Below are 27540 nucleotides of genomic sequence, written 5' to 3'. Positions count from 1 at the left end.
CTCAATCCCCGATCCAGTCCTGATTCCTTTGGGCGACAACCACTGTGCAGGTGTATGCACCTCCAAAGACTAATACACACGTACAGACAATCTGCACAACTATCTTCAAACTTGGTCTGTGGTAAGGTAAGTTAATCCTAATATTTGCATAGTGCCTTTCTCCTGTTGGACTTAAAGGAGTTCTGTGGGGGGTTGTGGAAGAGAAAAACGGACACTTACCTTGGGCTTCTATCAGCCCCGTGCAGCGGTAATGTCCCACGCCGTCCTCCTCCCATCTGCCGTTCTCCGCCGCCGGCCCCGGTCTAAGCGGCATGGGATCCAACTGCGGCTGCGCTAGAGTGGCCGCGCACCCGCTCGTTTCCGCCTGCGTCATCGGAAGCTTACTGCGCAAGCGCAGTACAAGGCTCCGTTGTACTGCGCCTGCGCAGTAAGCCTCAGATGACGCGAGCGGAGGTACGGCAACGCGCATTATTCGTCTGTATGTCAGACGAATAATAGCCCGGTGCCGGCTGCGGGGAACGGCAGATGGGAGCAGGACGTCGTGGGACATTACCGCTGCATGGGGCTCATAGAAGCCCAAGGTAAGTGGCAGTTTTTCTCTTCAGAAACCCCCACAGAACCCCTTTAAAGGATACCTCAACTGACATGTGACATAATGAGATAGACATATATATGTACAGTGCCTAGCACACAAATAAGTAGGCTGTGTTCCTTTTTTTCTTTCTCTGCCTGAAAGAGTTAAATATTAGGTATGGAAGTGGCTGACTCAGTCCTGACTCAGACAGGAAGTGACTACAGCGTGACCCTCACTGATAAGAAATTCCCATTTTTTATCTCTTTCCTGCTCTCAGAAGCCATTTTCTGCTAGGAAAGTGTTTTATAGTTGGCATTTCTTATCAGTGGGGGTCATACTTTAGTCACTTCCTGTCTGAGTCAGGACTGAGTCAGCCACTTCCATACCTAATATTTAACTCTTTCAGGCAGAGAAAGAAAAAAAAGGAACACAGCCTAGTTATTTGTGTGCTAGGCACTGTACATACACGTCTATCTCATTATGTCACATGTCAGTTGGGGTATCCTTTAAATAGCTCAATAGCTGCAGCCACTATGTGTGTGCTCAAGAGGCCACCCTGCAGTGTTAGGGAGTTTTGCCTGATGACTCCTTACTAAAGAGGTACTGACGCTAGTCAGGATTTAAATCCTGGTCTCCCATGTCAAAGGCAGCGCCCTTAACCAGTACACTATCTAGCCACTAGTTGGGGTGCGTACGACAAACAACCAGATGGCCAATTGATAACAGGTTGTTTGCCAGATCCAACCGGTGGGTAAATCTGCCCAACGATCATGCAGGTTGGAACGTGTGTCTAAGTCTTTTGAACTACTCAGTTTTTAAATGCAGACATTTGTGCAGTTCAGCATTTAGCTTGCGCGCACAGTATTTAAGTGAGTTGATTGGTGTGTAAGAGTTTGTCATGTAAACAACTTTTATGTTTAGTTGGGCATGAAGTTGGACGTGTGTATGAGCCTTTACACAGACAAACTACAGTATGTACAGATAACATTTTCTGCTGCCCAAGGGATAGTGACCTTGCGCAAATCAAGACAGGTGTCCCCTGGCATCCAATAGGGCAACTATTCCCAACCCGTGTTTTGTGGCAGCATTGGGTATGTGTCGCAACTCGCTCTGTCTCTCCCCGCTTCCCCCGTGTCTGCTCTGACTGTAATTGGGCAGCACGGTGGCGTAGTGGTTAGCTCTCTCGCCTTGCAGCGCTGGGTCCCTGGTTCGAATCCCATCCAGGGCACTATCTGCAAAGTTTGTATGTTCTCCCCGTGTCTGCGTGGGTTTCCTCCGGGCACTCCGGTTTCCTCCCACATTCCAAGAAACTTACAGATAAGTTAATTGGCTCCCACTAAATAAAAATTGGCCCTAGACTACAGTACTTACACTACATAATATAGACATATGGCAATGGCAGGAATTAGATTGTGAGCTCCTTTGAGGGACAGTTAGTGACAGGATAGATAGATATATAGATAGAGATAGAGATAGATATATAGATAGAGATAGATATATAGATAGAGATAGAGATAGATATATAGATAGAGATAGAGATAGAGATAGATATAGAGATAGATATAGAGATAGATATAGAGATAGATATATATAGAGATAGATATATAGATAGAGATAGATATATAGATAGAGATAGATATATAGATAGAGATAGATATATAGATAGAGATAGATAGATATATAGATAGAGATAGATAGATATATAGATAGAGATAGATAGATATATAGATAGAGATAGATAGATATATAGATAGAGATAGATAGATAGAGATAGATATATAGATAGATATATAGATAGAGATAGATATATAGATAGAGATAGATATATAGATAGAGATAGAGATAGATATAGAGATAGATATAGATATATATATATATATATATATATATATATATATATATATATATATATATATATATATATATATATATATATATATATATAGTACAGCGCTGCGTGATATATCGGCGCTATATAAATACTAAATAATAATAATAATTAGAGGACTACAAGGAAATGGCCGTCAATGTCCACAAATGCGGACATCGGCAGCCATTTTCGTGTAGCTCTGTTCTGGAGCTGGCGAGTCAGCCACCGCCAGCACATGCTGAGGGCTCCTAAACCTGACTACCTATACTTGAGGCACCTATGCCTGGCTACTATACAGGGTCCACCTCCTACACCTAACTTCCTATCGTGGGAGCACTTATGCTTGGCTACCTATACACACACCTACACCTGACTTCCTATACTGAGGGCAACTATGCTTGGCTACCTATGCTGATGCCCCTACACCTGACTTCCTATACTGGGAGCACATTATATACTGAGGCCCCTACAACTAACTATACTGATGCATCTACACCTGACTTCCTATACTGGGGGCACTTATGCTTGGCTACCTACACTGAGGGCACCACACCTCTGATGTGTCATGGAGATTTGAGTGTTTGGCGTGATGTGTCACGACTTCAAAAAGGTTGGGAACCACTGCTATAGGGCTCTGCCATGTCAGATATATACTGTAAATATTATATATTTTTACTTTGGTTAAAGATACCAAAACGGTCAGCTGGACAGATCAGGAAAGCACAAGGATAAAGTAACTGAATACACTTAGAACAGATGCTTTTAGACGCTTCAAGAAATTGTAGAGCCAAGATTTGCTGGTGTACAGCCTTTAGGCCCAGTTCACACTTGCGTTAAGTGGCAAATGGCTCAGATTACCGGTCGATCAAATCCGGTTTCACTCCATTTGCCTTCAGCTGCATTCCACACCTTAACCACTTTGCCCTCCTTGACGTAGAACTACGTCAAGGAGGACATGTGCGCTCCTGCGGCCGATCGCGCGCGTGCACGCATGCTCCCAGTCCGCGGATCGATAGCCCAGGAATTAATGAATCGGGCCATGGTGCCCGATCACTGATTCCTCTTCCCCGCAGAAATAGCAACAGCTTCTCTCGCTTTCGCTTTTTCTGACTCCTATGTCCCTCTAAGCGGATATTGTTCGCTTAGAGTGACGTCATGTAAACAAACTCAAGGTTAAACAAAAGTAAAACTACATCTAAATGTAAAAAAAAAATAAAATAAACATATTTACCCCAAATACTATTTACATCACACCCTCCAAAAAATACTCACATAAAATGTTTAACCACTTCAGGATTCTGCGTACGCTTAAGTACGCCCCTGAATCCTGAAGCGGTTTCCATGGGAGCGGTCGTTCCATGTCAGTTCACGGAGGGTGTCTCCGTGAACACCCTGCGAGCCTCCGATCGCGGCTCGCAGGGTAAATGTAAACATGCGGGGAAGATCTTCCCCGCTGTTTACATACATACGGCCGTAGAGGAGATCGGCGATCCCCGGCCTCTGATTGGCCGGGGATCGCCAGCATCTGATAGGCTGAAGCCTGAGGCGGCGCAGGACGGATTTCCGTCCTGCGCAGCCCAGAATGAAGAGGGGAGGGAGGGAAGGAGGCAGAGGGAGGAATAGCGCTGCGGAGGGGGGCTTTGAGGAGCCCCTTCCCCGCTAGGCACAGCAGCACGGCGGCGATCAGACCCCCCCCCAGCAGGACATCCCCCTAGTGGGGAAAAAAAGGGGGGGGGGGGGGGGGGGGGGGGAGTCTGATTGCCCTGCCTGCTATCTGATCTGTGCTGCGGGCTGAAGAGCCCCCGCAGCACAGATCAACAAAACCACCCGAAACCCGGAAGTGGTTAATAAAAAAAAAAAAATATTTACCCAAGGGTTTAAACTTTCTAAATATCTATGTAAAGATGAAATATTTCTATTTTTTTTTATAAGCTTGTAAATCGTGATGGATGCAAAACGGAAAAATGCTCTTTTATTTCCAAATAAAATATTGTCACCATACATTGTGATAGGAACATAATTTAAACGGTGAAATAACCGTGACAAATGGGAAAATACAATACGTGGGTTTTAATTATGGAGGCATGTATTTTAAAACTATAATGGCCGTAAACTGAGAAATAATGAATTTTTCAGTTTTTATTCTTATTGTTAAAATGTATTTACAGTAAAGTGGCTCTTAGCAAAATGTACCCCCCAAAGAAAGCCTAATTGGTGGCGGAAAAAACAAGATATAGATCAGTTCATTGTGATAAAGTTATAGGCTAATGAATGGGAGGTGAACATTGTTCGGATGCATAAAGTAAAACCGACCAAGGGCTTAAGTGGTTAAAGCAGATCCAAGATGAAAAACTATTACCACTTGTCTATATATCTTATCGAAGGTTTAGATAGTTTACACAGGAAATGTAGTTGGAAACAGCTTCAATAGAATATGATTTTTTCCTGTGATACGAGTATGACAGCAGCCATGTTTGTAAACATTGCAAACAGGCAAGCTTACATGCATCTTCAGCCTGTGAAAAAAAACCTAACCCCCCTCCCCCTCCGAAATCTCTGACTAGTAATACCTCCCCCTCCTCCTGCCCAGACTGAGCTCCCATGAGCCCTTACTACTGTCTGAAAATGCCAAGGCTCTCTGAAAAGCTGTGGGAGAGGCTCTTTTAGTTTATAGGGAATTAAGAGAATTAAAACAAAAAAAGTATTTAACTTGAGGAATGACCTACAAACAATAGAAAAAGAACACAACTATGCAATCAGTAAAAGTTCATCTCGGATCCACTGTAATCACTCTAATTACTGTAAAGAACCCTTTCCTAAATAAATGGCTAAAACGTTTTTTCCTCCATGCGCAGATCATGTCCTCCAGTCCTTTGAGAAGGCCTAGGGACAAAAAGCTCATCCACCAAGCTTTTATATTGCCCTCTGATGTATTTATACATGTTAAATTAGATCCCCTCTAATGCAGCAGTTCATCTCAAAGTGGGATGCATTAGATCCCTGCAGTAAATGACTTGCACAGCCACCTGCAGTGACTCGTGTGAACCAGCCCTTAAAGTGGACCCAAATTAAAAATACAATATTTCAGAAATAAAATCTATTTTCGAAATTATAATAATAAATAGCAGCCTTTTTTTAGTTGCACGATGACAAATATAAAATATTTTACATTTATTGGAGGAACCCCTCCCTTCCTTTCAAATTGCCGGGACAAAATCCGGCAAACTGATGGAGTAGGTGGTGTCTGGCAATGGAGGAATTGCTAATGGCTGCCCCCAGTATAACCCTAGTAATGGAAAGAGAAGGGTGAAAAGCATGCACTGAAATGCTCACAGGCTTGAAGGAGTGTTTATTTATCTTTGTATGTGTAAGAGTGGTGCAACTAAATAGTTTTAATTAAAAAAAATGTTTGGTTTGGGTCCGCTTTAAGCTGACCATACACTGGCCCAATTTGCCGCCGTTTCGACAGCAGATTCGATCACTGGGATCGAATCTGCTGCCAATCGTTCTCGCTACACGCCGAATATAAATCCATTTCGTCCGATCCCGTCGATCGCTCCGTGCGGAAAATTACCGTTGATCGCCCGCGGGTAGGGAGCGCGTCGCTAGCGGCGTTCGATTGCCCGGCGACCGACGCAATAGAGCCGCATACATTACCTGCTCCGCCGGCGCGACTACCCCCATCACCGCTGCTCCGTGTCCGCGCTGGTCTCCGGCATGCTTCAGTTCCTCCTGCCCGGCAGGAAGTTTAAACAGTAGAGGGCGCTGTACTGTGTAAACTTCCTACCGGGCAGGAAGAAGCAAAGCATGCCGGACCTGAAGACCAGAGCGGAGACAGAGCAGCGGTGACCGGGAGGACTCGCGCCGACGGAGCAGGTAATATATGCGGGGGGGGGGAGCAGCAGCACCACCACAACAGATTGTGAACGGTTTCAGGCTGAAATCGGTTCACAATCTGTTTGCAGCAAAGCTAGCCATACGATCCCTCTCTGATCGGATTCGATCAGAGAGGGATCTATCTGTTGGTCGAATCTGATGGCAAATCGACCAGTGTATGGCTACCTTTATGCCTGGTACACAAGATGATTTTTTGGGGGCAGATTTACTGCCAGATCGATTATTTGCAACATGTTCGATCTGATTTCCAATCGATTTTCCATTCACTTCTATGGAAAAATTGATCGGTTATGTTGGAAACAATCGATCTGGCATTAAATCTGTCAGAAAATCCCACCACCCAATGAAGAGAAGAACTGATTCAAAACCTGTTGGTGGTAGCCAAGAGTCATCAGACTAAAAACACTAAGTAAGCGCAACAAAGAATAGTCATTTACATACAGTTTTCAACTATATACAAAGACTGTGCAGTACCCATCTCTGTGTGTGGCAATTGCGACCCAAGTAGATTTTCATTTTAATTCAATAATTTGGTAGGTTTCGCTTTGTATGAAAGAAAGCCGCAACTCGCAATGATGGGGGTGACCCCGAATTTCCACAGAAAACCTAGTGCCGTCCGTGTAATGCTCCCCATTCAGCCTTTGTTCAGCGCCTAGGCATACACGGAGCTTTGTATATGTGTGTGTATGCTTGGCGGACAGTGTGTACACACGTTTTGCCCATCCCCAGCAGCAGCCCTGACCCGGCCCCTGTAACCCTACACACGCTGCGCTCTCCAGCATGCACAAGGCGCGCGGAAACGTAAAACATATACATTCATACATGAATAAACCAGCACACATAGTTCAGCTAGTGCAGAAGCTGCAGAGGAAACACTTCCGAGCCACGGGCGGCCTCTGGGAGAGACTGAAGATGAGAGGTCAGCAGCGCACGTGTAGGACAGGATTCCCGCTCTCCTGCTATAGCGGCGGGGAGACAGAGCCCGGCCTCACACACAGCAGCAGCATCACACTATTGTTCCTCCATGCAGCCTCCCCACATACAGGCGAGCAGCCGCTACCCCCCCGCTCTCTGCTGTACACGTGTGCGGGGAAGCAGCACACGGCCTCCGCTCCCCGCACTATCACTCACCTCACGGGCCTGGACATGGTTCCTTCGGTCACCGAGCAGCCACTAGCGACGGAAGAGGAGGGAATTGGGGGGCGAGCGGCTTCCTTTGTAAAAGACCCCCCCGGGAGGCCGCTGTTTGGTGGGTGGGGGATGTGATAAGATGGGGGTTGGGAGCAGGGAGGCCCAGGCCTGGCTCTTCTATCACAGCAGCAGATGTGTAAGAAAAAAAAATCAGCTCTCCCTCCTTACCCGGGAAAAGCTAACATTAATGGCCGTCTCACTAAAAGAGGCGGGAAAATGGGGGGAGGCGGAGCTTTGAGCTCAGACTATGGCTTCTAGCGCCCGGGCCTACTCAGAGCGCCTGCTACGTGCGCGCTCTCCTCGCGGTTCCCTCTCTGTTCTATGCCCAGTACGGCGTACCCTACACTAGATCGCCACTAACATCCACCAGTCCCCCCTCCCCTACTGCCGCCTCGAGCCCCTGAGCCAAAGGAGCAGCCTAACCTGCTGTAACTACGCCTTGCCACCGCATTGGGCAGAGTGCAGCGTGCTGAACGCGCATAGGCTTATTCAAAACATCACTCTCGGAGATAATTTGCAGCGAGGGGGACTGTAGGTGGTGTGGCTGCGGGAGGTCTAAGTGCGAGTGAGAGGTCACTTGTGATAGAGAAAATGGAAGATGGAGTCGGAGCTGTACTGGGTCCTGCAGCAGATTCGCCAAGATTATAATCTATTGCCTTTACGGAGATGGATGTAGCTGGCGACGTGTTGTAATGACTCGAAAATCTAGGGAAGATTGCCGTAAACACAGACGTACATTTTCTGGTCGTGTTCATAGTAGCGTTCTGAATGCAGATTCGTCAGGATTTTCTTCCTGACAGGCAGGCAAACGCGGTTTATGAGACGAAATGATAATGATCATTTATCAGCATAACTAAGGAATATGTAAAATAAAAGAGAAATTACTCGGCGTATCGTATGTGTGTGTGCAGTGATTACAGATGCAAATAGTGGGAGAAAGTGCACATCAAGAAAATGAAGAGATGAGCTCGAATATCAACTTTCTATGCAAATTTACACCGAGGGATCAGGTCCAGTCTGCTCTATAAATAAACTGCTAACTGAGCAGCTTACTGGGCTTTATTGGCTCACTTTAAAAACACAGGAAATTTGCATGGAAAGTCAGAAAGATTATTGTGGAGCTGTACAATTAACTAGCTGACACATCTTTTGGCATAGCACTAGGGGATGCAGACGCAGCGACTGCATTGGGGTCCCTGGACCAGAGGGGCCCTCTTTCATTCATCTTTTCATTGGTGCTATGCTGGTAATGAACACCTATGTTCATTGCATAGGGCTCTATTCATAAAAAAGTTGTGGCGAAAAAACTCCTGAAGGGAAAATACCGCAGCGGTATTTTAGACTTCTGGGTGGTCATTCAAAAAAATGTTGCCAGCTGCGATGCAAGTGCGGAGATCTCCCGCTGAAGGCTGGCGGTAAGCTGTCGGAAGGCATGCGGTAACACTTCAGCCGGCAGAGTCCCTCCGTGCACTGCTCTCTCTGGGAGGTCTGTCCCATTCACTTGTATGTAATCCGCAAAATCAGAGGAAGCGGTATTTCCCGTCCACATACCGCTTCCTCTAAACTTTATGAATGGCCATTTTGTTACTTTTTTCTAGATAAATCTAGAAGAACACTGAAGAGGGCGGAAATTTCTCGCTCTGCTGGGGGATTGTAGACTTTCATGCAGGAACAGCTTTTATGAATGCCCACTTTGCTAAATGGACGGGAAAATACGCTGTTTTGAGCGGAAAACTTGCGGTAACCTTTTATGAATAGAGCCCATAGTGGTAATTAACAAGCTGTTTCCTTACTCAAAATACACCTCTCTGACTCTGCAGCTGTCTTTGATAGGTTTTTGGGCTCCATGTAAAACTGGGGCCCCAAGCCCCTTAGTTACGCCACTGGTTACATCATTGCATTCCAGCGGTTCTGGAGGTGTGTTTACAGGGACAACAATTGATTAGCATATTCAGCAGTGATGCATCATGGGAAACATCATATGCTCACTTCAACCTGAATTATTTCAAATACCTTATATTTTTAGAAGAACAACAAAAGTTTGCTTTCCTAAAACAGAAAGAATTTGCGATAATTCAGGTTGGAGTGAGCTCGAGATATCTCCCAGGCACCACTGCTGAATATATGCAAATTAACCATTGTACCCTTAGAAGCTAAACACACCTCCAGAACCGCTGGAATGCAATGATGTGTCAGCTTGTTAATATGTACAGAGCCATAATAATCCAACATGCATACAGACGGTTTCGGATTGTTTGATCCTCATCAGTGCATGGCATGGATTAAGGCAACCTTTTGTTTTGCTAAACACTTTTAAGTGAAAATTCCAAATATGAACCATAGAACTGAGACGATAATCTTTTCAGCTTCAACCTGCACATAGATTTTCCAACGTTCAGAACAGCAACCAAAAGCTACATATCTGGCTATTGTCTGCTGGATCTCTGTCACCCAAGGGATTGGGTACTGCAGGATACAGAGCACTAAAGATGTTGTACATATGCGTAATCAGCCTCTGATTGACAATTTTGTTATGGGAGGACAGAGGGACATCATGCATGTACAACAACCGAAGGAGGGTTGGGGAAACGATGAGAACAATGCAGCAGTGTAATCTGAGGGTGTCAGGCATCACTAAAGATTTGATAAAATGCTGTATCTTTAGTGATTATCATTGCACCGCTGTACCCTGTGGTGTTTTGTCCACCATGTTCAATTAACTACCAGTTTGTTGAAAAGGGTGCCATAAGAAACACACACTCACTCTATCTCTCATGCTGTTTAATGCTGGGGATACACGGTATGTTTCTGTACCGTGTATCAACCAGCTGATAATATTCAGCTGGCCCGATCATGCCGCTCGACCCGCGCACGCTCGATTCCCGCCAGCGGACAATGGCAGGGAATCGAGCGGTGATAAGTAAGCGCCGGCAGGGACGAGCGGCAATCGATCCGGCGCATAAAACGAGCCATGTATGCCCGGCATTAGGGTGCATACACACATCAGACCATAGTCTTTGGAAAATGAAAGATCACAGACCAATTTTACCCCCTTCCATGTAGTATGAGAGCCATACCTACACAGTCTATTCTATTGAGCTGAACTCCCCATCAGATAGAAATCTTTGCAAGATGCTGTACACATTCAAAAGATCAGTATCTGCAAAAGATCTGTTCCTGCAAAAGATCCATTCCCGCAAAATGCATTCATAGTCTATGATATTTGCAGATCCTCATACACACTTTGTTTAACAGACATTGATCTGCAGATAAGATCCACCAGGATGGATCTTCAGATCTGCAGATGATTGTCTGATCTGCAGATGAATGTCTGTTAAACAAGGTGTGTATGAGGATCTGCAGATATCATACACTATGAATGCATTTTGCAGGAACGGATCTTTGCAGATATTGATCTTTTGAATGTGTACAGCATCTTGCAAAGATTTCTATCTGATGGGGAGTTCAGCTCAATAGAATAGACTGTAGGTATGGCTCTCATACTACATGGAAGGGGGTAAAATTGGTCTGTGATCTTTTATTTTCCAAAGACTATGGTCTGATGTGTGTATGCACCTTTAGTCACAACAATAGACAATCACAGTCCGCTTAAAAACTATTGTAGTTGGGGTGTCTTGGCACCCTATGGAAAAAAATACAGGAGACAAAAAAGGGAGCCCGATAGTGCAGTATGTCAATAATAGGTGTGTGGAGAAATTAATTGATTGAAAGGGCTACTCACAAAGGAGGGTTGCAATTGGCAACCGACCACAGGAAGCAGATGGAGACCATAAACCCGACTCCACTCAGGGTGGTCCTGGACGGACCTGGTTGCGGTCGCTCTCTTGGATGAAAAAGGATGGACAAAACATCAACTGTGGTAAAACAACGGGTGTTCTGTCACCACCCCTCGAACAAATATGTACGAGGCTATAACTATGCACAATAAGGGAAAGGGGCACCCTGATTTGAATAAAAGCTTTTAAAACCAGTTTAACCACTTCAGCACCACAGGGTTTTTTGCTTAAAAACCAGAGCAATTTTCACATTTCAGCGCTCCTCCCATTCATTCACCAATAACTTTATTGCTATTTATCAGATGTAAATGATCTATATCTTGTTTTTTTTGCCACAAATTATACTTTGTGAGGGTGATATTTGCGTTTAGTAATTATGTTATTATCTGTGCATTTTAAAGGGAAAAATGAGAAAAAAAAAGAAAAAATACACTATTTCTCCATTTCCATCCACTATAGTTTTCAAATAAACAATGTTACCATAGGTAAAACCCACACATTGTATTTGCTAATTTGTCCTGGTTATCTCAACATTTAAATAATGTTCCTAGTACAAGGTATGGCGATAATATATTAGTTTCTGGTTTGTGTTTTTTGTTTTCTCATTGTACTCTATCAGTAATTAAAAGCCCTTATCTTCATGATTAACAGTAATACACTCTCATGGCATACATATTTTAAAAGCTAAGTCCCTAGGGTAACTATTTATGTATTCTCAATGCTGTCACTTTTGTTTTTTTGCAAGTATTTATTTAGGGGTATAGAGTACATGAAAATAACAGTTTTATTGCTTTTCATTCAGTTTTCCGGTAAAAAAAAAATCACATGACTTAGCCCTCAGTTGTCAAACACCACAAAATCTATTCTCTCACTTGTCACGGTTAAAATGATACCCTATATACATAATCAGATAGCTTATTGGGCATACAGCATACTGTTTACCACAAGTACGCCTATCTACTCCCCTGAGCTTCAGATGAAGTTTTGTGGGGAGTAGATAAGCGTAGCAAGGGATTCAAAGTGGTTAAAAAAGAAAAATGAGGTATCTTACCTCAATGACGAAATCTCTGTAAACTTACAAAAGATTTTTATTTGAGCACAGGCAACGCGTTTCGTGGGTCTGAGCCCGCTTCCTCAGGCCAATACAGTGCCAAATGACAGAAATCATGTAGCATCTATCTATCTATGCTACATGATTTCTGTCATTTGGCACTGTATTGGCCTGAGGAAGCGGGCTCAGACCCACGAAACGCGTTGCCTGTGCTCAAATAAAAATCTTTTGTAAGTTTACAGAGATTTCGTCATTGAGGTAAGATACCTCATTTTTCTTTTTTAAACTGGTTTTAAAAGCTTTTATTCAAATCAGGGCGCCTCTTTCCCTTATTTTGCTTAAAAACGAATTCTACAAAAATCATGGTTTCCATGTTTTTATTGAACACACCATCTGAGCATTGACAGTGCAGGTGGAAAAGGTATGTGAACCCTTGGATTTATTAACTGGTTGAGCCTCCTTTGGCAGCAATAACTTCAACTAAATGTTTCCCGTATTTGCAGATTAGACGTGCGCAACGGTCAGGAGTCATTTTTGACCATTCCTCTTTACAGAACCGTTTTAGTTCAGCAATATTCTTGGGATGTCTGAGGTAAATAGCTTTCTTGAGGTCATGCCACATCATCTCAACCGGGTTGAGGTCAGGACTCTGGCTGGGGCACTCCAGAGGCATATTTTGTTCTGTTTAAGCCATTCTGTTGATTTATTTCTATGCTTTGGGTCATAGTTAGGGATGCCGCTGTATGACGGTATACTGCAATTTGATTGTGCATTGTAATCATACCATGCACAATCTCGTTTTACTGGTTTCCAGAGGAGGGACGACGAAGTGGTGGGAATGTGACACAGCGGCGAGCGCACAAACAGTGGCGGGGTGAAATAAATACTCAGTTGGCGGTGGGGCCTGCGCGCGCGTATTAATAACGCCTTCCTCCTTCCTGTTCTTGCATTCCATCTCCCTGTAACAGAGCCCCCTGGGCGATATTACAAGAAGATGAAACGCAAGGACAGGAAGAAGAAAGAAGCAAGTATACATGCGTACAGGATCCCCAGCAAGTGAGTATTTGTTTATCCAGCCGCTGTGTCCCCCCCTCACCTGGCTCTCTATACTGGCTGCACCTATCCTGGCTACCTATGCTGCAGCCACCTTTTAGTGGCTGTACCTATCCTGGCTACCTATGCTGCGGCCACCTTTTACTGGCTACACCTATCCCTGGCTACCTATTCTGCGGCCACCTATTGCTGACTACACCTATCCCTGGCTACCTATGCTGCGTCATCTATTACTGGCTACACTTGCTGCGGCCACCTATTACTGGTCACATGTTCCCGGCTACCTATGCTGCGGCCACCTACTACTGGCTGCACTCATCCTGGCCACCTATTACTGACTACACCTATTCCTGGCTACTTATACTGAGGGCACCTATACCTAACTAGCTATATTGGAGGCACCTATACCTGGCTACCATACATGGGGGAGGGGTGTGGGAGTGGAGCTCTGTGAAAACAGCACTGGAGATTTGGGCGCAGCCAGTGCCACCATAAGCTGTAATAGGAATTACGGCTATAGTGGCGCTCAGTGAGTAATTTGGGCGCCATACTGGGGTGGGGGAAGCATTATTTAATGTAAGGAGGGGCAGGTCCAAATAATTGTATGATACCGTGGTATTTTTTTTTTTTAGACTGTTATCATACCGTGGACTTTCATACCGTTGCAGCCCTAGTCGTAGTCCTGTTGCAACACCCATCGTGTGCTGAGCTTTAGCTGGTGGACAGATGGCCTCAAGCTCTCCTGCAAAATGTCTTGCTAAACTTGGGAATTAATTTTCCTTCGATGATAGCAATCCGTCCAGGCCCTGACGCAGCAAAGCAGCCCCAAACCATGATACCCCCACCATCATACTTCACAGTTGGGATGACGTTTTGATGTTGGTGTGCTGTGCCTCTTTTTCTCCACTCATAGTGTTGTGTGTTTCTTCCAAAAAACTCAACTTTCATGTGTCCACAGAATATTTTGCCAGTACTGTTGTGGAACATCCAGGTGCTCTTTTGCAAACTTTAAACATGTAGCAATGTTTTGTTTTGTTTTTACCACAGTGGCTTCCTCCCAAGAACTCCATTCTTGTTTAGTGTTTTACATATCAAAGATTCGCTAATATGTATGTTAGCATATGCCAGAGACTTTTGTAAGTGTTTAGCTGACACACTAGGATACTTCTTCACCTCATTGAGCATTCTGCGCTGTGCTCTTGCAGTCATCTTTACAGGATGGCCACTCCTAAGGAGAGTAGCAGCAGTGCTGAACTTTCTCCATTAATAGATAATTTGTCCTACCGTGGGCTGATGAACAGCAAGGCTTTTGGAGATACTTTTATAACCCTTTCCAGCTTTATGCAAGACAATTCTTAATTATAAAACTGGCATGTGTTTTTTATAGGGCAGGGCAGCTGTAACCAACACTTCCAATCTCATCTCATTGATTGGACTCCAGCTGGCTAACACCTCACACCAACTTGCTCTTGGAGATGTCATTAGTCTAGGGCAGTGTGTTGCGACACATTCATTCAGCAGCTCTGGGTATGTGTCACGGAAAATCAGAGAAGTACAGGCAGGCCATTTTAGACCGCCTCTTCACCCATGAAGTGCCGCCCTATTTCTCCACTGGAGCGTCTTCCTCTTCCCCCTGTACTTCCCTATTTGTCCCCTGGGACATGCTGTCCCGCCTCTTTCCGGAAATCCTTTTCAGCGATTTCATACAAGCTCACGGGAGGCAGGGCTGAAAGTCTATGCTGTTGGAAGTTTCTGTTGCTGGGTGACTGCATATCGCACTGTGCCGCTGCTGTGTTCCCTCTTTGGCTTCTCCAGTTAGCATACTAAGCCAGCCTCACCTGCCTCTCCCTACTCAGCACACTCACCTAGTCCCACCCCAGCTAGCATCCACACCTGCCTCTCCCTACCCAACACCCTCACCTATTCTCATCCCAGCCAGCATCCTCACCTCAACATTAATTTCAGGATTATGACTGTATCCATATATAGATAGATAGATAGATAGATATAGTGTGTGTGTGTGTATAAATATAATGTGTCATGGACTTCAGAATGTGCGTGTGTTCAATAAAACCATGGAAACATTTCATTATTTGTGTGGTATTAGTTTAAGCAGACAGCGATTGTCTATTGTTGTGATGAAGATCAGTTCACATTTTATGACCAATTTGTGCAGAAATCGATATAATTCCAAAGGGTCCACATACTTTTTATTGCTACTGTATGTACTCACCTCTGGATGAGTCAATATACTGTATACTCAAGTCTCTGGATGATTCAGAGGCTTCTCTGATCCTCCTCCATCCCGCTGCTGCTCACCGAGATTCTCTTCTTTGCGGCCACACTCCTGTCCATGTATGGGCGTGGTCATGCCTGTGCAGTAGCATAAAGCCATGCACTTGTGCCTGCTATGTTCTTAAATGGATGGACTCATTGAAATGGATATACAGACAAAGAATGGTGCTGTAACAAACAAAAAAAATATAGACTGCAGAAAAAAACTATAGGGGTACCTTAAAGTGGTATAAAACCCTGACATGATATTCAATAAAAACATGTTTTCCTACTTTTTATATGCCATACAGTTATCATATTTGCATTTGTGTATAAGTATTTTTTTTTCATTTACAAATTACAAGTTCCCAAAAGTACATTTTTTTGCTTTGAGAGCTGCCTTTGCATTTTATTCATGACTGGTTTTATTCATCTTGGATTGAAGGCAGAAATGCTTTGAGTTTCTGTCTGTGTCCAAGAGCTTCTGCACAGTCAAAGAATGTGTCACATTCCTCACTTGATACAATTAAGTAAACACAAGATAACATTATCTTCACTTCGGATGCATCCAGGTTTCTCTGCACTGAACTTTCAAGGCCTGTGTTTAACTAATTGAATGCTGTTCTAGTAAAAAAAAAAAATGGTGGTAGTATATAATATGCTGTAAATAATTTTTAAGCGCAAAGAAGAAATGCTGGGTTTCATTCCGCTTTAAGTATAACAGATTGCTGTGCATCCAGTTTGTTTTCAAATTAGGTATATGTGACCTCATTTTAATCAAAATGAGTTATAGAATACTTTTTAATGTGTCTTATAGCTTGGACCCATGTCACATAAAAAATAGGTAAGGACAAACTCAATCCCCTATTTAAAAAAAGTCATTTTCAAAATTATGATCAAATTTGGGAACCTTACACACTACCCATATTTGAAAAGCCTTAGATTTTCTCTTTTTATAAAGGTGACATTTGTGGCCTTTTTCTAAACTCCGGATTCTTCTGAGCTATGCAAATAAAGAATGGCACTGTAACAGTTAGTGCAAAATATGAAATGCAAAAAGCCATAACTGTACCTTTTAGTATAATGGATTGCTACACTATTAGTTTGTTACCAAGTGTGGTATATGTGGTGTCATTTTAACTGTGACAAGCTGTAGAATAAATCTCGATGTCTCTTAAAGCTTGGACCCATATCACATAAAAAATAGGCTGGGACAAACTCAATCAAACATTCAAAAAATAATAATTTTCAAAATTAAACTTGGGAAAGTTTCAGCAAAGCTACACAAGTCGGTAACTTACAAAACACCCACTTTTAAATAGCCCTACTTGTCAGCTTTCTATAATGGTGACATTTGTGGCCTTTTTCTGCTGCTCAGACTCTTCTGGGGATATGCAATTAAAGAATGGCTCTTAAATACTTTGTGTGAGAAAATGGCATGTAGAAAGCCACATGCACACTTTGGAGTTCAAGGGACTCCGAGCACCTCTCATGGGTATGCCTAGAGACTCCGACCAGTACTGCAAAGTACTTAAAGATGCATACCTTTCTGTAGCTTGTGCTCTCCTCTTTCATTTGATGCCTGAATCGCCGTTATAACATCCGGGTCACCCCTGTCTTCTCTGTTAGAGAAGTGCATCACTGAATGAAGCAGGAAGAGGAAGTGACACGCATGGCCATTGCAAGAGGCTCCTCCAGAGGAGTCATAGCACGACTTTGTTGGAAGTCGTCTGGCTTAAAGGCATACCCATAAGAGGTGCTCAGAGTCCCTTTAAACTAAATATATACACAATTATTGATCCTTGCAATTTGAGAAGACGATATGTACGTTTAAAACATCACTTTTAATGTTTCTAATAAAAACTTGTTTTGATCATGACTCATTTATAAAAAAAAAAACAGACAAGGATTGGTCTCATTATTTGGTAAGTATATGACTCTGCTAAGATATGCAGAACTATATAGGTTGAACACATAAACCTTGACTAATAAACTGATTACTTTCTAGATCATAATTAAACCCCCCACCAAACCAACATGTTTCAACCCCTAAAGTGGGGCCTTCATCGGGGAAAAGTACTAAGTGCAAAATATAATATTGGCAGTCATATCATATAGAAAACAAAAAATGTGAGAGCATCTGTTCTCCAGCAAAGTCTGCTATCAACTGACCTTTTCTGAACAGCCCTTATATACTATCTAGGTAGGGCGGGACTGATTGGTCCTGTACTGCCCACCTTTCCATTCTTACCATTGGTCAATAATCCTTTCAATCACCAAATTCAGATAGTCATTGGCTGTTATATCTTACTCCATATTGTTTAAAACATACTTACTGGGCCTTTGCCCGTTACTGTGGTCGATTCATATGGTGCCTCTAACCTCTATTTATCTTAACCTTTAGATATAGAGCATAGAATAAGATGGAACATATAAATCGCCAGAAGGATGCTATTTCCCCATAGGGAAGCATTGATCGCTTCCCATTGGTGGGTTAACTAAAATTAACCCACCCCTTAATTTGCCCCACCAATCCGTATTGCGGATCTAATAGGTGTCCGCCCTTTTCCAGACATTTCCGCATCCCAAGCATATTACACGCCGCGTTCTCCATAGGACCCACATCCCCAACTATACAGTATATTAGTTATGAGTGTAATAATGATAAATCATCCGGACAATTATATACACTACCAGGCATCTATAATTCCCTTCAAAAGTGAAAAAAGAGACGGTACACCACTGGCTGCAGGTGGTTCCTCCGTAACATGTAGTGTGACTTGTTCGCCAATACACAGCACCTTGATTGCAGCCAGTGGTGTGCCGTCTCTTTTTTCACTTTTGATGCGAAGCCAGCTGTAGGAGCAGTCCAGCTGAGACAAGGCACCGGCAAAGTGTTCCAGGTAACTTGTTACAGGATTAGCTGCTTACCCAGCATTGTGGTGAATTTCCATATCTATAATTCCCTTCTCTCCCCTCCTCCCCTCTTGTGCCCTTTTAGAATGATTATCCTGTGGAGAAATTGATGGACTGTCTATGTTTAGATCTATGATCATCCATTGATACCAATGACAGTATATCGAGCAGAGTGTGATATTAAACTTTCCTGTGTACGTATTTACTCCATCGTAAGTAATAATATATAGCTGAGATGGGCAGACACAGTGAATAAACAGATACTTAATGTAAGAGTGAACAGAGGCGCCAGCAGGATAAAAGGTTCTAAAAGGCTTAAAATCCCTCAGGAGGTGGTGGTGGACTCTCCTCCCCGAGGCAGACAAGATACCGTCAGTTTTATGACAACAGGTTTATTAATATACTCCAAAACAAACAGTGCAACGCGTTTCACGGGTATGTTCCCGCTTCCTCAGGCAATAAACAGATAGGAGTACACAGTATAGTCTCAAGGTCACGAATAGCGCCTCTGTGAAACTGTCAAACAGTTACTCAGTTTTCCATTCTGCCAAGGATTTGGTTTCAAAGGCAACGGAGATGAGCGCCGATATCTCCCCGCCCCACTCATCCCCATAACTGACAATGGCTATCATTCATAAAGCATTTCCGCATGCGGAAATGCTTAAAACAGCTGACTTTACCGACCACTCGGCAAAGTCAGCATTCATAAAGCCTCTTTCCGCATGGAAAAATGACACTACCGAGCAGAGTGATAAATCACCGCCTTGTGCGGTGATTATCGGTACAAATGTAGCAAAATGTTCATTCATGAAGATCACCGCAAGCGGTGTGAGGTCGGGAAGTACCGCTCACTCTGATGTGGCGATACCAATGTAAGTGAATGGAGACACACAGACCTCCCAGGCAGCTGCAGCAGAGCGGAACACGGAAAAATGTATCAACTCGGCAGCTTCCGTGTCTCCGCAAGCCTAAAGCCTGCCTACCGCCAGCTTAGTTCGGGGAATCTCCGCACTGCTTCCGCACATGGATACATCTTCATGAATGCCCACCCAGAAGTCTAAAAATCCGCCAGCAGTGTTTTCCCGCACTGATTCTGTTTACCGACAGCCTGTTCATGAATGATAGCCAATGCCCCCAATGGCAATGGAGATGAGCACCATCAACTACCTGCCCCATATATCCCCATGACAATGGGCAACGCCGTGGTAACGAGCGCCGGCCTCCCTGCCCCCCTTATCTCTATGACGGCAGTCAAGTCTGCCTATGTAGTTGGAATACGAGCATTCTAATTGGATGAGCGGCAGGGGATGTGGCTTCTATGGAGAACGCGGTGTGTAATACGCATGGGATGCGGAAATGTCTGGAAAAGGGCAGAAACCTATTAGATCCGCAATACGGATTGGTGGGGCAAATGAAGGGGTGGGTTAATTTTAGTTAACCCACCAATGGGAAGCGATCAATGCTTCCCTATGGGGAAATAGCATCCTTATGGCGTTTTATATGTTCCATCTTATTCTATGCTCTATATCTAAAGGTTAAGATAAATAGAGGTTCGAGGCACCATATGAATCGACCACAGTAACGGGCAAAGGCCCAGTAAGTATGTTTTAAACAATATGGAGTAAGATATAACAGCCAATGACTATCTGAATTTGGTGATTTAAAGGATTATTGACCAATGGTAAAAATGGAAAGGTGGGCGGTACAGGACCAATCAGTCCCGCCCTACCTAGATAGTATATAAGGGCTGTTCAGAAAAGAGGTCAGTTGCTGGAGAGCAGATGCTCTCACATTTTTTGTTTTCTGTATGATGTGATTGCTAATATTATATTTTGCACTTAGCACTTTTCCCTGATGACGGCCCCATTGTAGGGGTTGAAAGAGGAGCTGTTAGGTATAGGGTCTCAGAGAAAATAAACACATATATCAGTAGCTAAAGATTGGCTGTACTCACATTACATATGCATTTCACTGTCCACGTTTGGATTTCACAGAATTTGTATATAGTATATGCAGAGATAGATCCTCCTGACAGCTCATGGCAGGCTCCATGTTTGTGAAGCCAAATGTGTCGTCATGTCCTGCCTGCTTCTGATCACAGATACACTCGTTCTTGAACAACACGGTGTGCAGTGAATATTAATGAGCCATGTGGCTAGGAACAATAGCTGACTCCTGCAGTGAAACTCTGCCCCGAGATTTATCAGTGCTACGCTCTGGACTGATTACACAAGCTGCTGTACCGTCTCATTAGCAGCCGAGGGGAGGGCCCCAGAATGCTTTGCAGTTTAGCTGCGGCTTGCGTCTTTATGGGTCTATAACAGAGGTTAAGATAAGAACACATCAAAGGTAACTGAAATGTTTATCTTCACTAATGGCTTTTGAGCTTCCTTCTAAACTGTTTAACACAGGAGAATAGAGGTTTAAATTAGCTTCTGCAGCCTGACAGTTACTCTTGAAACATGTTGGGTTTGGTGGGGGGTTTAATTATGATTTAGAGAGTAATCAGTTTATCAGTCGTGGTTTATGTGTTCAACCTATATAGTTCTGCATATCTGGCAGAGTCATGCTGAAAACGTTAAAAGTTATGTTTTAAATGTACACATCTTCTCAAATTGCAAGGGTCAATAATTGTGTAAATATTTTCTATGAAATCAGAATTTGTGAATGCCCCTTTAAAGGGAACCTGAGGTGAGCGGGATATGGACTCTGCCATATGTATTTCCTTTTAAAGAGAATCTGTATTGTTAAAATCACACAAAAGTAAACATACCAGTGCGTTAAGGGACATCTTCTATTACCCTCTGTCACAATTTCGCCGCTCCTCGCCGCATTAAAAGTGGTTAAAAACAGTTTTAAAAAGTTTGTTTATAAACAAACAAAATGGCCACCAAAACAGGAAGTAGGTTGATGTACAGTATGTCCACACATAGAAAATACATCCATACACAAGCAGGCTGTATACACCCTTCCTTTTGAATCTCAAGAGATCATTTGTGTGTTTCTTTCCCCCTGCATCTCTCATGCACTGAAGTTTCAGGCTGCTCTTTTCTTCCGGCGAACAGCTTTGCCCTTGTCTGTAATTCCTCACTATGTGAAAGCCCAGCCAGCTCAGAGGACGATTTATCCAGCTTGTAAAAGATAAGAGAGAAGAGAGAAGCTGCTCTAATCTAAATAACACACAGGCAGTGTGCATAGAGGGGCCTGGAAGGGGGAGTTCATAGCAGAACCACAACACTGAAGAACTTGGCAGCCTTCCAGACACAGGCCTGACAAGTCTGACAAGAGAGAGATAAGTTGATTTATTACAGAGACTGTGATAGTACAAAGTGCTGCAGTAAGCCAGAACACATTAGAATAGCTTTTGGAACTTGTAGGATGATAAAAAACAGGATGCAATTTTTGTTACGGAGTCTCTTTAAGCAATACCAGTTGCCTGGTAGTTCTGATCCTGTGTCTCTAATACTTTTAGCCATAGACCCTGAACTACAGGATCTTCTAAAAAAATTAGCATATTGTGATAAAGTTCATTATTTTCTGTAATGTACTGATAAACATTAGACTTTCATATATTTTAGATTCAAATACACACAACTGAAGTAGTTCAAGCCTTTTATTGTTTTGATATTGATGATTTTAGCATACAACTCATGAAAACCCAAAATTCCTATCTCAAAAAATTAGCATATTTAATCCGACCAATAAATAAATAAAGTGTTTTTAAAACAAAAAAAAGTCAACCTTCAAATAATTATGTTCAGTTATGCACTCAATACTTGGTCGGGAATCCTTTTGCAGAAATGACTGCTTCAATGTGGCGTGGCATGGAGGCAATCAGCCTGTGGCACTGCTCTGGTGTTATGTAGGCCCAGGATGCTTCGATAGCGGCCTTAAGCTCATCCAGAGTGTTGGGTCTTGCTTCTCAACTTTCTCTTCACAATATCCCACAGATTCTCCATGGGGTTCAGGTCAGGAGAGTTGCCAGGCCAATTGAGCACAGTAATACCATGGTCAGTAAACCATTTACCAGTGGTTTTGGCACTGTGAGCAGGTGCCAGGTCGTGCTGAAAAACGAAATCTTCATCTCCATAAAGCTTTTCAGCAGATGGAAGCATGAAGTGCTCCAAAATCTCCTGATAGCTAGCTGCATTGACCCTGCCCTTGATAAAACACAGTGGACCAACACCAGCAGCTGACATGGCACCCCAGACCATCACTGACTGTGGGTACTTGACACTGGACTTCAGGCATTTTGGCATTTCCCTCTCCCCAGTCTTCCTCCAGACTCTGGCACCTTGATTTCCGAATGATATGTAAAAGTTGCTTTCATCCGAAAAAAAGTACTTTGGACCACTGAGCAACAGTCCAGTGCTGCTTCTCTGTAGCCCAGGTCAGGCGCTTCTGCCGCTGTTTCTGGTTCAAAAGTGGGTTCATGCTTCCATCTGCTGAAAAGCTTTATGGAGTTGAAGATTTCATTTTTCAGCACAACCTGGCACCTGCTCACAGTGCCAAAACCACTGGTAAATGGTTAACTGACCATGGTATTACTGTGCTCAATTGGCCTGCCAACTCTCCTGACCTGAACCCCATAGAGAATCTGTGGGATATTGTGAAGAGAAAGTTGAGAGACGCAAGACCCAACACTCTGGATGAGCAGAACTATTAAAATCTCTTCCTCATATGCCTAGCACATTAACATACTCTTAAAGAGACACTGAAGCGAGACTAAATCTCGCTTCAGCTCTCATATATAGCAGGGGCACGTGTGCCCCTGCTAAAACGCCACTATCCCGCGGCTTAACGGGGTCCCTTCACCCCCAACCCACCCCCCGCAATACTTGGTCGTAAAATGGTCGCTGGCTGTCTCTTTCTGGAGGCAGGGCTAACGGCTGCAGCCCTGCCTCCCAGCGCGTCTATCAGACGCGCATCGCCGCCTCTCCCCCGCCCCTCTCAGTGAAGGAAGACTGAGAGGGGCGGGGGAGAGGCGGAGATACGCGTCTGACAGACGCGCATGGGGCAGGGCTGCGGCGGTTAGCCCTGCCCCAACCAGGAAGCGCTCCCCCGCTGCACGGAGGGGGTTTGGGGGGACAGGGACCCCCGTTAAGCCGCGCTATAGCGGCGTTTTAGCAGGGGCACGCATGCCCCTGCTAGCTATGAGGTCTGAAGCGAGAATAAATCTCTCTTTAAGGCCGCTATTGAAGCATCCTGGGCCTCCATAACACCCAAGCAGTGCCACAGGCTGATTGCCTGCATGCTACGCCGCATTGAAGCAGTCATTTCTGCAAAAGGATTCATGACCAAGTATTGAGTGCATAACTGAACATAATTATTTGAAGGTTGACTTTTTTTTGTTTTAAAAACACTTTTCTTTTATTGGTCGGATGAAATATGTTAATTTTTTGAGATCGGAAATTTGGGTTTTCATGAGCTGTATGCCAAAATCATCAATATTAAAACAATAAAAGGCTTGAACTACTTCAGTTGTGTGTATTTGAATCTAAAATATATGAAAGTCTAATGTTTATCAGTACATTACAGAAAATAATGAACTTTATCACAATATGCAAATTTTTTGAGAAGATCCTGTATATATATCAATATATAGATTATTTAGGTGAAGATGCATGCATGCAGATCAGTTACTCTGACTCAGCTTTTACTGGATTAGCCATATGCTTGTTCCAGGGTTTTGACTCAAGACACTATGGGCTTGATTCACAAAGCGGTGCTAACCTACTTAGCACGTCTAAAGTCTTTAGACGTGCTAACCAGGGTGCTAAGTAGGTTAGCACCGGTTTTCTCAATTGAGAAATCCGGTGCTAACCTACTTAGCACCCTCGTTAGCACGTCTAAAGACTTTAGACGTGCTAAGTAGGTTAGCACCGCTTTGTGAATCAAGCCCTATGTATGCCAGAAAATCAACAGGACTGCCAGGCAACTAACATTGTTTACAAGGAAATAAATATGGCAGGCTCCAGATCGCTCTCACCTTGCATTCCCTTTAATAGGGAAGTCCAGCTAGCTATTAATCTCCCCGGCGGTATGCAAATGCAGTGGCTGCGTCCACGGGAGGAATTTTTTTTTCATAAAAAATGTTTTCTATTTGTCAGCTAGCACTAGGCTAGCTAACTATGTTTGGCAAGTCCCCCGTCACCTCTCTGACATTCTCCAGCACCCCCCCCCCCCCCCCGCCCCCACGGCAATATTTACCCGACCGCGATCCCGCGAGAGCCGCAGCTTCAGCAATGAGCTTCACTGTCGCTATGGCGATGATCAGACATAACGTCATCGACGTCATGACATCATGCGCAGTCCCGATCCTCCCTATAGCGAAGCCTGGAGCTGATTGGGAGGCTGCGCCATTGCAGGAACCCTGGGGGGTACGTATACCGGCAGCGATCGGTGGAGACCGGAGGGACTTGCCACACATAGTTAGCTAGCGAAGTGCTAGCTTAACAATATAAAAGTTTTTATTTTAAAAAATCCTCCCGGGGCCATGTGATCCCCTGCGGCAGGTAGCCCGACACTGTGTCGGGCTTACCACCAGGGAGGTTAACTGAGACATATGTGATATTTTAACTGTGACACGTTTTTAGGGTTGACAGCCATGACTTATGAATTCAGTGACAAAAGCAATACATTTGTTATTTTCATATATTCTTTACCAAAATTAAAAAAAAAAAAAAAAAACACACTGTGACAGAATACACAATTTGTTACCTTAGCAACGCTACTTGTATGTATGTTATGAGGGTATGCTACTGTTATTTTTACAAATACGGGCTTCTAATTATTGATAGAGTACAATATGAAAACAAAGAAACACAACACAGAAAAAATATACCTTTATGTACAAATAATTTATTGTTCCTATACATTATACTAGGAACATAAATTAAATGTTGCAATAGCCAAGACAAATAAAATGTGTGTGTTTCACCAACAGTACCATTGCTTATTTTAAAACTTTAGGTGATGGAAATGGAGAAATAGTGCATTTTATCCTACAAACAGCATACAAAATAAAGTAATTACTAAAAACAAATATCACCCACAAAAAGCCTTATTTGCTGCCCCCCCCCCCCCACCCCCCCCTTTCCATCAAGAAACAATATATAGATCGTTTAGGTGTGATAAGTAGTAATAAGGTTAATGTCGAATGGATGGGAGCAGCACTGAAAGATGAACATGGTTTTTGGTGGTAGGTTTGTGTGGAAATTTGTACTTCTTGAGGGTCCTAGCGCTGGAATGGGGCTGCAAAGGAGGATGAGGAAAGCCTCATTAGAATCCAAAGGTTTCCCCCTCCCAAGGTAAGGTAATTTCATTAGGACTGTAACTGAGCTTGGGCAGAATGTTCCCATCCATGGGATTGTGATGGGATGCTGGGTGTGGCCAGAACCATGCATTCACAGTTGCACAGAACACAGCTGGATCACAGACTTCACAGTAGCACAATGGAGTGGAGCATATGGGACTACAAGGGACTGGAGGAAGCCCCAGGTAAAGAAAAGTCCTTTCCTCCCAACTGTCTTACGTTTACTTTAAAAGGATACCCGAGGTGAACTCCTTTTTGCAAATGGAGGCTCCAGGCATGTATGGAAATGAGTCCTCATGCCGACCGCTCACCCCATCCACATCCATCCCCCTCCATTCTGATGTAATAGCCCCTGTAAATACTGGTCAGGTCATGCACTATGTCACGCCAATGCGGGAGTGCTTTGCACTTGCTCACTGCTAGTCGTGTGTATTGCGTATGTGCAAAGCACTCCTGGCCACGTGAGCGCGATCAAGGACGCACACAGTCAGGCCAGCGCTTGTGCTGTAGTGCGCGACCTGGCTGAGACTTACAGGGGCTATTACACCATAACAGAGGGGGATGGACATGAATGGGGGGGGGGGGGATGAGGACTCTCTTACATGCCTGTAGCTTCGATTTGCAAAAAGAACTACGCCTCATATCTTTTAAGTGCCAGCTTCCCTTTTTTCTTATCATATGGACAAGTAAATTTATTACCCGTTGACATGAACAGTGAGTCTCTCAATGCTCAAAGTGGAGTACTAAACAAGGGCATTCCTTTCACTCTCTGTATTTCACTCTGCCATAATCAGTGAAAGACTCGTATCTCAGTTTTGAAAAAGCAGCAAAAGACCATTTGCTTATTAAGCCTCCTGGCAGTCTATTAAAAACCGCCAGGGGGCAGCGCAGCAGTTTTCTTTTTCTTTTTTTTAAATCATGTAGCAAGCCTAGGGCTCGCTACATGATAGCCGCTGAAGGGCTTTTCCCGTCACCATGGCGACGGTCGTGATGACGTCATCGACGTGATGTCATCGGGAGTCCCGATCCACCCCTCAGTGCTGCCTGGCGCTGATAGGCCAGGCTGCGCAAGGGGTCTGGGGGGGGGGGGGAGGGCGGCGATCGGTGTGCACACGCAGCTAGCAAAGAGCTAGCTGCGTGTAGCAAAAAAAAAAAAATTATGCAAATCGGCCCAGCAGGGCCTGAAAAATCCTCCTGCGCGGCTTACCCCACCGCCAGGAGGGTTAAAACAAATGTACATGAAGCAGTTATGGCTCATTTCCACTGCAAATGCTCAGGAAAATATGCAATGTTATTTTCTCTGCTTTTGCGATGCAATTTTTGGTGCAATTGCACATTTTCCTGTAATGTGTGCATAAATATAGCAGATGAGTCAGAGTCCAAATCGGAGAAGAGCATACGGAGGGGGGAGTGCACTGCTAAATAGGCTTACAAACTAAGAGGTGGGGGAGAAGGACACATAAGGGGGAGTGTATGTCCAAGGGAGGAGGATGGAGCTATGAAGATGGAGGGTTAGCAATGATCAAGCGGATCCGAGATAAAAAAACTAACTATAACAAGTTTTACATTAGGCCCCCCCAAACACTATCTGTAACAATTGAT

The 27540-nt window shown here is 44.0% G+C and overlaps 1 protein-coding gene across 1 annotated transcript in view; it reads right to left on the bottom strand.

Annotated features, from left to right (window-relative positions):
• NUCKS1 (nuclear casein kinase and cyclin dependent kinase substrate 1) overlaps positions 1-7962 on the bottom strand; it is a 51017-nt gene extending 43055 nt beyond the window's left edge. Inside the window, exon 1 of the mRNA XM_068269555.1 lies at positions 7473-7962. Coding sequence (XP_068125656.1) covers positions 7473-7489 — 17 coding nt within the window. The 5' untranslated portion in view covers positions 7490-7962. The remainder of the gene's footprint in view (positions 1-7472) is intronic.
• Positions 7963-27540: the final 19578 nt, after the last annotated feature.

The sequence above is a fragment of the Hyperolius riggenbachi genome, chromosome 2 (genome assembly GCF_040937935.1).
Source record: "Hyperolius riggenbachi isolate aHypRig1 chromosome 2, aHypRig1.pri, whole genome shotgun sequence".
NCBI lineage: Eukaryota > Metazoa > Chordata > Amphibia > Anura > Hyperoliidae > Hyperolius > Hyperolius riggenbachi.
This window is presented reverse-complemented; position numbering and strand designations above follow the sequence as displayed.